The sequence below is a fragment of the Dysidea avara genome, chromosome 2, assembly GCF_963678975.1.
Source record: "Dysidea avara chromosome 2, odDysAvar1.4, whole genome shotgun sequence".
Lineage (NCBI taxonomy): Eukaryota > Metazoa > Porifera > Demospongiae > Dictyoceratida > Dysideidae > Dysidea > Dysidea avara.
The window spans coordinates 32,780,854-32,792,992 of record NC_089273.1 but is presented as its reverse complement, the minus strand read 5'-3'; the positions used below and the strand labels follow the sequence as shown (position 1 = coordinate 32,792,992).

The 12,139-nt window shown below is 34.1% G+C and overlaps 1 protein-coding gene across 1 annotated transcript; it reads left to right on the top strand.

The window, feature by feature from the left end:
* Positions 1–306: 306 nt before the first annotated feature.
* Positions 307–4,975, top strand: LOC136247092 (protein NLRC5-like). Its single transcript, XM_066038710.1, has one exon. It carries the CDS (start codon positions 464–466, stop codon positions 4,973–4,975), a length of 4,512 nt encoding a protein of 1,503 aa, XP_065894782.1. The 5' UTR covers positions 307–463.
* Positions 4,976–12,139: the final 7,164 nt, after the last annotated feature.

Below are 12,139 nucleotides of genomic sequence, written 5' to 3'. Positions count from 1 at the left end.
TCTCCAGCTGTTTCAGTGCTTTTCAGAGGCAGAAGATGATGTCATGTGTAAGCAGGTAGGAGAATTGTTGAAAGATGGCAATATTGATCTCAGTGGTCAAGCACTGTTGGGTAAAGATCTACACACTTTGTCATTGTTCCTTGCAAGATCCACTACTAAAGTGTGGACAACAGTGAATTTATCTATGTGTTCTATTGGCGATGATGGAATCAAAAACCTATTGAAATCATTTTCCAATGATTGTAAAAGTAATACAGTAATTAAAATATTAGATCTGTCGTGCAATGGTATATCATCTTCATCAGTCACTGAACTTGCAAAGCTTATTTTATCCTGGAATATCTGTACTCTTAAAATTACTGCTAATAAATTGCAGGAAGATATCTATGTATTAGCAAAGGCTTTGCAAGACAATTGTGATTCTGGTAAGATAGTACATTTAGATGTCGCCCAGCATTATATTATGATAGCTTGTTTAGCAAAGTACAGTGAAATTAAAAGGGAGTTTGATTCGTGCTGTTTTACAGGCTTGTATTTGCTGAAGTGCAACTTCACTGAAGATGTTTTTGGAGCAATTGAATGGCTACATTCCTTTAGTAAAAGTCACAAACCTCATGTCATCATGTACCTGTGTGACAATGCTATTCCTTTTCCCCTTGTAACAAACTATCTTTTGCTTCCAGTACACCCTTATTCACATTGCAAAATGCTTTTACAGGATTTTGGTGTATCTGCAGCAATGGTTGCTGCTGCTATTGAGAAATTGACTGTAACTTGCAAATTAGCTGTACAGCTTGGTGATAACCCTTTACCTATCCATATATGCAATGTAAACAATAATAAAGATAACAATATTTGTGAGTCTCTTATCCAACACTGTCATAAGGGTACTATCTGTGTTAAGGGTTGTCTAAAAAGTGAGTGGGTTACTCATTGGTTGAGCAAACTTCATTTAAGAAGAAATTTTAACGTGTTTCATCTTAAAGGTCTATGCAGTATTGGTAATTTTGCAGATAACCTAAGTGCCGTGATAGGTTACAGTAATATGTTCAGTTGTTTAAGGTTAGATACATGTGATCTGAAAGAGGTAGAACTGACCAGTATTTTTCGAGCTCTAAAAGAGAAATCAAGCACACTGAAACGTATTGAATTTAGTCAGATTGCAATTTATGGAAAGGCTGCCACTAAACTGGCCAGTCTAATCAGTGTTAGCAATGCACTGGAATACCTAAACTTATCTGGCTGTACAGTAGCTGAAAAGGATTTAACTATTATTATGGCTGCAATGAAAGATTGTAAAGGTCTAATCTACCTTGATTTAAGTCATAATTGTATCACTGAGCAAGTTTCCAAAGCTATAGCTAAGTATTCCATTGGAAATAAAAGCAAGTTGCAGCATTTGTATTTGTCAAACTGTAATTTGACTGAGGAAGGGATTTCAGTGCTTGCCCAAAGTCTTCAAAAAGTCAAAAAATTGCAGACACTTGATTTTAGTGGAAATGTAATCACAGCAACTGGAGCAATGAACATTGCTACGGTACTAGATAGCTACAGTAACTTACAAACTCTCTTATTAAGTAATTGTGAGCTGTGCAGTGTTTGTATAAAGCCAATTCTACATGAATTGCTTACAAAGGAAAATTTAAGACAAGTTGATTTTGGATGTAATGTGATTAACAATAATGATTCTTTAAACATTGCTGCCCTTGTTTCCAATAATCCGCATCTCGAACATGTAGACTTGTCTGACTGTGATCTTCCAACACCAACTTTGATTCACATTACTGAAATGTTGGCAAAAAATTCATGTTTAAAGTTCTTGGTTTTAAGTGGTCACAAGTTCACTGAAGTAGTCAGTACTAACTTTGCATTATTAGTTTATCAGAATGTTAATTTGGAACACTTAAGTTTGTCAAACTGTAGCATTAAAGACATAAAATGTTTTAAGAGTCTTCAAAACCTGAAATCGCTAAGGTCATTAGATTTTAGTTTTAATGTGCTTAATGATGAAGCAGCTGTTACAGTTGCTAAGGTAATCTCCAACAATGCTTCCTTAAGTTGTATGAGTCTCTCGAAGTGTGCTTTAACAGACTTTGGTCTTATGGAGATTTTGAAATCAATGAAAAAGCACTCCTATATCACTAATGTTGATTTGAGTTACAATAATGGTAACTACGAAGTGATGCTTGCATTGGCAGCAGTAATTTATGAAAGTAATAATTTAAAGACTCTGTGTATCTCAAATTGTAATTTGCAGCAGGAAGGATTCTGGGCAATCATAAAGGCTTTGCAACAAACTGTAAGTTTAAAATACCTAGATTTAAATGGTAATGCTGTTACCAATAAAGTAGGCAATGAATTAGTCAATCTTCTAAGTGTCACTAATACATTGGAGTATGCAAATCTTTCAAACTGTCAGCTAAAGGAAAAAATGGTTTTAAGAATTTGTGCTACTTTATCAAATATGACAAGTTTAAAGTGTCTTAACCTTGGGGGTTGTAAGCTAAATAGTGAAGCTGTGAGTACCATTCGAAACATAATAGAGCAAAATGTTTTCCTAGAACATTTAATTTTGCCTAAATGCTGTATTGAATGTTCACAATTGATCTCTATGTTGGTAGTCCGACCTGAAGCTATGAAGCATATTAGCTTTGGCTTTAACTTGTCATCTAGCCAACCTGGAGCTACCACAATAAGTGATGGAAAATGTAAGCTTACTAGGATTGAGTTTATTGATTTTTCTAGTTGTAATTTACAAAGAGCTGAAATTTCAACCATCTGTAAAATCATTTCCACTACAAGAACACTTAGACATCTAAATCTAAGTGACAATGTTGGTGTAGCTGCCGAAACTGTTGCTGCATTGACTAAAATCATAAGTAAAAATGTGTATCTTCAACACTTTGATGTATCTAATTGTCTTATACAGAATGAGGATCTGAAAACCATATTTCGAGCCTTCAAATATCATGTATTTTTGAAATTTCTTGATTTAAGATCTTCACATGTCACTGATGATGTGGCAGTTGACGTTACAACAGTAATTGCTAACAATTTTGCTCTAAAACATCTTAAGCTGTCTCATATTTCATTACACGAAAAAGGTTTTAAGGTGCTCATAAAGTATCTTAATAAGGTTAAATGTTTACAACAACTATGTCTAAATCAAGTTGACATTGCTGATAGTGAAGCAAATGTCATTGCTGATTGTATTAGACAAAATGATAATATTAGCCACCTAAATATGTCAGCATGTAATATTTCAGAAGCTGGAATTAGCTCCATTCTAATTGAACTAGCAAATATGCAGTCATTAAAACAGTTTAAACTCAATGACATCATTATTAGTGATTCCAGTGCTGATAGGCTTTGTAACGTCATTGACAACCAGATGGAGTTAATTCATATTGAGATAGCTCGATGTAAACTTCAAGATACCTGCTTTCAAAAATTGATGGATGTTCTTCCTAATAGTTTAAAGCACTTGGATGTCTCTGGAAACTTTATTTCTGACAATGTTGCACTTAATGTTGCTAGTTATTTGATGGGGACATTTACCATTACGCATTTTGATCTCTCTAAATGTGCATTAACAGAAAAAGGAGCACAGCTTGTATTTGGATCTTTGCAATCTTGTGATTCCTTAAAGTACTTTGATGTATCTTGCAATGCATTATCAAATGAAGTCAGTCAAACATTGTCTAAGGTTCTGTGTAGCAACGTTGCCTTACAGTTTCTAAATATGTGTGATTGTAAATTAACTGAAACTGGTAGCTATTTTGTTGTAGAGGCATTGAAGGGTACGACCAGTCTAAACCACATTGATTTGCGTAACAATAACATAGGATTTCAGTCAGCAATCACGTTGGCGGAGGTGCTCATAGGTAATAGTCAACTGGAGTGTGTCATGTTGGAAGGGACCAGTTTAACAGAAGATGGGACTGCGAGTATTTGTAAAGGATTGAAAGACAGTAGGGAATTAAGACATCTAGATTTGAGCTGTACAAATATTTCAGACAAAACAGTTACACTGTTCACTTCATTATTTATGAACAATAAGAAAATGATGTATTTTGGCTTGCCATTTACAAGCCTCTCTGATGCTGCACTTGCTATAGTCCTACATTCTATTGCAACCAATGTTAGTGTTTTGGAGACATTGAATTTGTCCACATGTACTATTAATGATACTTTGGCTAATAGTTTAGAAGCTGCTATTGCTAGTAACACAATGCTAAAGCTATTAAATTTGAATAAAATATATTTATCTCAGAAGGGATTTGACATTTTGCAGCAGTGCTTCTCAATTATGTACAATTTAAACAGTATTGTATTTGATAGTGTCAGTTTAACAGCTTCAAGTGTTCAGTCACTGGCATCTAGTCTAACTAACAATAGCAATCTTCAGTTTTTCAACTTAGAAAACTGCACTGTTGCAGCTGGGGTACTTGACATAATCACTAATTCACTTAAACGTGTCAGAGCATTACAATACCTAAACCTCAACTTTGTTCCAATAAGTGATGGAGATGAAGTTGGAATAGCTGCAGTGATAGCCAACAACACCAATTTAGAACACCTTGAGCTAGCTGGCTGCAACATATCAGAAGCAGCTATTGTGAAAATATTCGAGGCACTTGCGACTAACAATAACCATCTACAATGTCTAAATTTAAGCTCTAACAGTATTTCTCATCATGTAAGTATGTGTTTGGGAAAGTTGCTGGAACGATTGATGATAACAAATTTGATGATATCTAAAACTCAATTGCAAGAGGAAGGGTTTACTGCCATCCTTAATAGTGTTCGAAATGGGCCTATTCACTGTATTGATTTAAGTTTTAATAAGATTACATACAAGTCAGCCTGTTGTATAGCAGATATGACTACTTCCACCAGTCTTCTGGAGCAAGTAGATTTGTCTGGTTGTGTTTTAGAAAAAAACTGCAGCTGCAAAGATTGCTTCCGCTTTTAAAGACTTAACATCATTAAAGCATCTTAGTATGAAGTTTGATAGTGATGATACAGCACAAGAAATAGCTGGTGTGATTTTAAATAACAGTGAACTGGAATACTTAAACTTGGCATCGTGTAATCTTCAAAAAGAAGGATTATTGGCAGTTTTGAATGCATCTAGTAAAATTACTACATTGAAACACCTCAGTGTTAATATCACTTGTATTTCAACTAGTATCACTAAGGCTGTTCTAAACACACTTTGTCGTAATTCATATTTAGAACACTTTGAACTGTATGGTGAAATTCCAGAAGAAGATATGATTAGTATTGTAAAAGCATTTCAAGATAACATTTCATTAAAATTTTTTAAAACCACTTCCAGTAGTATCACAAATAGAGTAGCACATGAAGTTGCTAACTTCTTGCATACAAATCCTGCTGTTGAGTATCTACTAATGCCACAATGTACTCTACAGAAAGAGGGAATAAAAGAAATTGCTATGGCACTTAGAAATCTGACGAATTGTAAAGTTATAGACTTTAGGTCCACCTTTCTTACTGATCCTGCTGTAGTAAAGAACATACCAAGTTTATTCAACAGCAATACATATTTACAATTGTTTCATGCTAAGGCAATCTTCTTATTTGAAACTGAGTTCTATATGCTCCACAGTAACTTAAGAAAATTTGCTTCTTTGGAATTCCTTTACATTGAAAGATGCGTTGTTAGTAATGAGGTAGCTACCATTCTAACTCATGTAGTTTCCTCTAACACAAATCTTAGAGGTCTTAGTTTAGCATATTGTGATATACCTGAAACTGAACTGGAAAACATTTTTTCAATGTTGAATGGTTTACAATATCTCAATATAAATAATATCAAAATGAGAAATCTGATCAAAGAGTTTGCAGCAATGATTTCTAAAAGTGTTAAACTAACTCACTTGGAAATTGCTGGGTGTGTTCTATCATGTGCTAGTACTCAGCTGTTTGAAATAGTAAGTGCTAAGCTAACGAGCTTGAAACATGTCAACTTTAGCCACAATACCATTACTAGCATTGCTGCAAAACACATAGTAAGCATATGTAACTGCAACAATGACCTGGAGAGGTTTGAGCTTGCTCACTGTCTTATCAATGAGAAAGAGTTGTCTACTATTGTGTACTGTCTTAAAGAACAAAAGAAGCTAAAATACATGGATCTTAGATTTCATTACTTTACACGTGAGACTTCTGTTAAACTTGTTCATTTGATTTTGTCTTGTTCTTTGGAAACCTTGAAACTAGCTGGTGTCCACACAGAAATAAATGACTTTGTAAAAGTTACTTTTGCTTTAGCAAAGATGACATCACTGGTATATCTTGATTTAAGTTACAGTTACTTCAATGATGAAGCTGTCCTGAACATAGCTAATGTCATTGCCAATAATACACACTTGAGAGAACTAAAGCTTTCTGACTGTGAATTCTCCATTAAAGGATTAAAGGAAATCGTTGCCATTTTACAAAAGAAATTTTGTCATCTGTCCTGTCTTGATTTGAGTTTTACAATAACAAATACTAAAGTATTAATTGATCTGTTGCCATTGCTCCAGTGTGTAACTGATATTATGCCATGGAATGTCTTAATTCTTTCTGAATTAAAACGAAAGGATTTTCAGATGTCAACAATGCTAAATAATATGAAGCAACATTGTACAATGAAGCATTTCGAGTTAATTTTTGACAATTGTCCTAAAGAAGTAGTGTATTTAACAGTAGGTATTGTGAACAAGAATGCTGACTTTTCAGTTTTAAACTTGTCAGGTTGTTGGCTGAGGTTAGGAAGTATCAGCCTGATTCTTTCTCGACTTAAATGTGTTGCATCACTTCGCCACATAGACCTAAGCTCAAACCATATAGGTGAACAGCCCATTGAGCAACTTTGTGAATTATTACATAGCAGTGTTGATTTGGAACATTTAAATTTATCAAATTGCAAGGTGAAAGCATCTGGACTTCTAAAAATAGCACATAAATTGAAATACAAGACATCGTTACGCTACTTAAATGTTAGCTTTAATGATGTACACTTTCTAGTGACGTTGGATGTCTTGAACATAATTTCGAGTAACTCTGCTATCACGTTGTCACATTTGAACATATCTAATTGCAGACTGCATCAAAAGGAGGAGAAAGTCTTTACTGACCATTTACAAATCACCACTCTTAATCATCTAGATTTCAGTTACAATGTTATTTCTAGCCAAGCAGCCTTTGCAATTGGTAATATTATTGCTAATAATATTGATATACAATATTTGAATATGTCTGGCTTATTGGTGCAAGATGATGACTTCAGTCAAATTCTAGATGCTTGGAGACGACCTAATTATTGCAATATTTCACTGAATCATATTGATCTTAGTGAAAATACTTTGACTGAAGACATGAGCAATGGCCTTGCCATGGTATTGAGTAGCAATAAAATTACACTGAAGCATCTTAGTCTGAAAAACTGCAAGATTTTAGGAGGAATTGGAAATATCTTTGAAGCATTAACATTAGTCACCTCACTGGAGTATCTAAGTCTTAGTAGGATTACCATCACTGATCGACTTGAAAACAAATTAGCAATCGCTGTATCTAATAGCACCAATTTACGATTGTTAGACCTTTGTGACTGTAAATTAAGTCAAGAATTTATAGCTCAAAAACTATCCACGGTTTGTAATATAAAATATCTAAGTATATTATTAGAACATCTAAACATTAGTAAAAATTATATTTCTAGTGGCTCTTGTATTAAGCTCACAAATTCGCTTCATGCTGTTGAAGTATTACAATTGTCTGGTAGTTTCACTGATCCAGCAAAATTTTCTACTAATTTAATAGCATTGCAAAGTGTATCAACTCTTACATATCTGAATCTGAGTGGTAATGATTCTGGTTCACATGTGGAAGGCTTGATTCAACTTGTTAGCAACAATGCTAGTTTACAGCATTTAGATTTGTCAAAGTGCAAAATAGACCAAACTGGGATTAAAATTTTGTTTGATATACTTGGAGTAAAAAATTCATTGCGGCATCTTGATATTAGCAATAACAATATTTCAGTGCAGAATCCTAATGCAACTGTTCCTTCCATTGAAAATAGTTTGCTTGCGTATTTAAATTTATCAAACTGCAATTTATGTGAGGAAGAAGTTCTTGCAGTTTCTCATGTAGTATCAAAGTGTTCCCATTTGAAGTACATCAACTTGAGCTCCAGCAGAATTTCAAATGAAGCAGCTATTTACGTTGCGTCGTTGGTTGAATACAGCAAGTTGCAAAGTGTGCATTTGTCTGATTGTAGGTTAGAAGATGATGGAGTTAAGGCAATCTTTCAAGCAATAGTCAATTTTAGTGCAAGAAATGTTACAGAGATTGACCTTAGCTGTCAGCTTCTTTCAGAGTATGTTACAAGATGTATAGCACTTGCTATCACACAAGCTCCTTATCTAACTTACTTGAACTTGTCTAATTGTGGACTCAGAGAACATCCACAGGTCACTAAAATTTTAAATGCTTTAGAAAACGTGAAAGTCCTGAAAACTCTTGACTTCAGTTACAACGACTTTCCTCAACATTCTACAAGCATCCTACGAGACTGTGTTGCCCTACAGCAATGGCTATATGAGTTGAATCTGAACAACTGCAAACTGTCATTTTATCAGGTATCAGAAGTGCTGGATGCCATAATGGATAAGACATCCTTATGTTGCTTGAACATTGGTGGTAATAAAATCGATGTTGCAGTAGCAGATAAAATTGCTACTTTGATTTCCAACAACAAAAGTCTAAAGGAATTAATACTTGCAAGCTGTGAGATGCAAGAAGATAGTGCAATCACAATTGTAACTAGTGCACTAAATGTTGCCAATTTACAGGTTGTTGACATCAGTTTTAATCCAATAGAACACACAGTTGATCACTTGTCAGAGTTAGTAGCCCCTCACAAACATATGATGTTAAAAAGGAATTCGCTTCAGAATGAACTCAAATTAGTAGCTAAATATTAGATTTATGTAGTGTAGCTATTTTATACATATTAGCTATAGATTTAGTATTATTCCAAAGCATGTAGTGTAGTAGTAGTAGTATAAAAGTGATTATGTTGTAGTGAGCAGCAAATTTATTGTGTGCACATGCAAGTATTGCCCTTTGTATTTTTTTACATGTACATGTAAAGCTACTGTATTTCCAGTCTAGGGTTCTATTTCCTTCCAAGCGTTTTATTTATAATGAATAGATTAATTAAGTAGTGTTATTCATTAAAATTATAATCATGTCAGTATTAACTGAAGAACACTATCAAAATCGAAAGTGAAGAAATAATTACTAATTCGTGGTTTATTCCATAGGATAATCCATAATAGAAGTTCTATTATGGACTTTTGATAATAGGTCTTGGATAAATTTGTACGTATGTGCCAACAGTAGCAGATAGATTATTCATTCCGATTTTCTCTTGAACTGCATCGTGTAGAGTGTACAATATAACTGCTCTATTAGGTGGTAGACAATCTTGTGTCAAACATCAAGAGGCAATGTATGGATGATCATGATTTCAATTTTAAATGCTGATGTACTGTATTGTAATATTATTTGTGAGAGTCAGTTAGTTACATGTACAGACCATATGCAGGACTATAGTCTCAAGTTTAATGATTTATTGTGTGCAGACCAGAATGTTGCAGCGTACGTAGACTGTGTAGTTCAGAATTGGCAAGACAAAAATATCTTATAGGTATATATGTATAGCTTAACGCGACAATGTGTATATAAACTCGGTAGCAGACAGTGTCCACATACAAATAAACTTGCTTGATCAAGTACTTAGCATTAATTTGCAACATATTAAATTATCAGTATTTGCCATGGAGCTAGGGTGCTTGTATTTGGTGATGTAAGGATTATGTTTTAACATGACTGTCAATACATATCAATCATACTTTTCCCTATAATTATTTAATTTCCTACAAATTTCTTTCAATATTTGCAAATTAATCTTCTTGTATTTCAGTATCAGTACATGTAGAAATGTGACTGGGCCTGCGAAAATAGGCACATGCCTACTTTTTCAAACTCCTTGACTCATATAATTTTTTATACCATTATGCTATGGCAGTAAGTATTTCATTGGCTGTATGATGCAAGTTACAGAATGCAAATATGTGACCGGATTTGCAAAAAGGGGTCTTCCACTCACATCCAGTTCTATGAACTCAGAAGTCCATAACTCGGTGCTCAAGAAACACATCCGATCATCTGAAACTTTTCCATCCACTAAGCTGTATTGATGCTCACTTGTGACTAGATTTCAGGTCAATAGCCTTTTCCAATCAGAAGTTATGAGTCATCAAATTTGATGATGTGTGTGAAGACCCCTTTTCGCAAATCCGGTCACATATTCTGTTCCAGTACTGAGATATGACCTTGAGTGTGACAGGGTGTAGTTTGTGCCCACATTCCCATGTTTTCTCAGGACCAATGATAAGTAGGTAGTGATGTCATTGACTTACAATAGTAGTAGCTCCAGCACTCTCCTTTGACGTACACCACTATAAGTATAATTGCACTAATTGGTTTGGAGGTGGCACCATCAACATACCACCTAAACAAAAACTACAACATCAATACATCAAGAAAAATAAGATAAAAGAAATTAAATAGTGGTAATGTGGTACCTCAGTAACATTAAATTGTTTCATAAGATAAAAGTACTTCTTTTACACTGTGAGGACAAAGAGTCCATTAATATTCTGGCTAACAGTCCATGGCCTGTTATGCCTATTGAAATTGAAAAAAATAATGCTATATAAACATGTAAGTAGGAGAAATACTGATGTATATAAAGCCTTGAAAATCTGAATAGCTGTGTGAAATCTACAACCCTCAGTCTATGTAAAGGGAAATCTGGATGGTAAGACAGTTGCGGGTTGTCGATAAACTTGGAATGATTTTTTTTAAATTCAAGCAATTCAGATTTTTAATAGACAGAGACCAAATAATATCACAATAGTCATAAGGTGGCATCACAAAAACTGAGTATAATACACACAGCACTGCAGGTGGCAGCGAACCATTATAACAAACAACTGAAGCAAGTTTTGATCCATGCTATGAATATGCAAGGTCCAAGATAATAGAAGGTCAATCAAAGCATCCAAATACCAAACAGGATTAACTTAAGTCAACACTTAACCACCAGCTGAAACACTCACAGCTTTACTTGCCAGTCTCTGACAGTTTCCAGTAAGCATACAATTAGCTTATAATATATTTCAACGTAAATGAGAACTATGAATGAAGCCTAGTAGCCAGTCAAACTGTAAACATGTTTCCACCATTTGCAAAACAGAATGGCTACAATGTGTATAGCTCTACAAATATAGATCTCTACAGTATTGACAGCCTTAGCTGCATCAGTATAAAATTAATTATTAATATCTTCATCAGCATTTTTGAATTTCAGCCATTCATCCATTACATGAGTAACACATCATGTGTAGAATAGCCTGCATAAAATCCAGATTGATATTATTTTTTAAGTGTGATTACATTAATTTTGATTATTATTTTTACAAGAACCAAGAAGGCAAAAATAGCCCGTACACCAACATATTATACAAAAATAATTGTACAGAATTATTACTGTGTGTCCAATGTGTATCCAGTTTGGACTTGAATCTGTTTAAGGAGCGTACTTCAATAACATGTTGTGGTAATTAAATTGTTCCATGTATTCACTACATGGTAAGAGAAAATTTACTTCGTAACAAACAAGAGGAATGGTACTTGTAAAGTTTTAATTCATGTCCTCTGGTAATTACAGAAGATTGTGTGAATAAATCATTGATATCAATGTCCACTAAACTGTTGAATATTTAATATAAGCATATCATGACAATTGCATGAAGGAAGCCTTAATTCTTCAAGTGTAGCATATCTCGTGCTATAGTCACTATCATGTAAACTGGTGATCAATTTAGTTGCTCTGCTTAAGAGTATGTTGAATTGTTTCAACTTTCCTTTTGTCCATTATGTAGTGAGATGACTGAGATCCCCATTATTGTTATGCAGCACACACTCAAAAACCTTGGACAAAACATGTACAGTTAGTGCAGAGATTGAACAAGCTTGTACACCGCATGCCTAC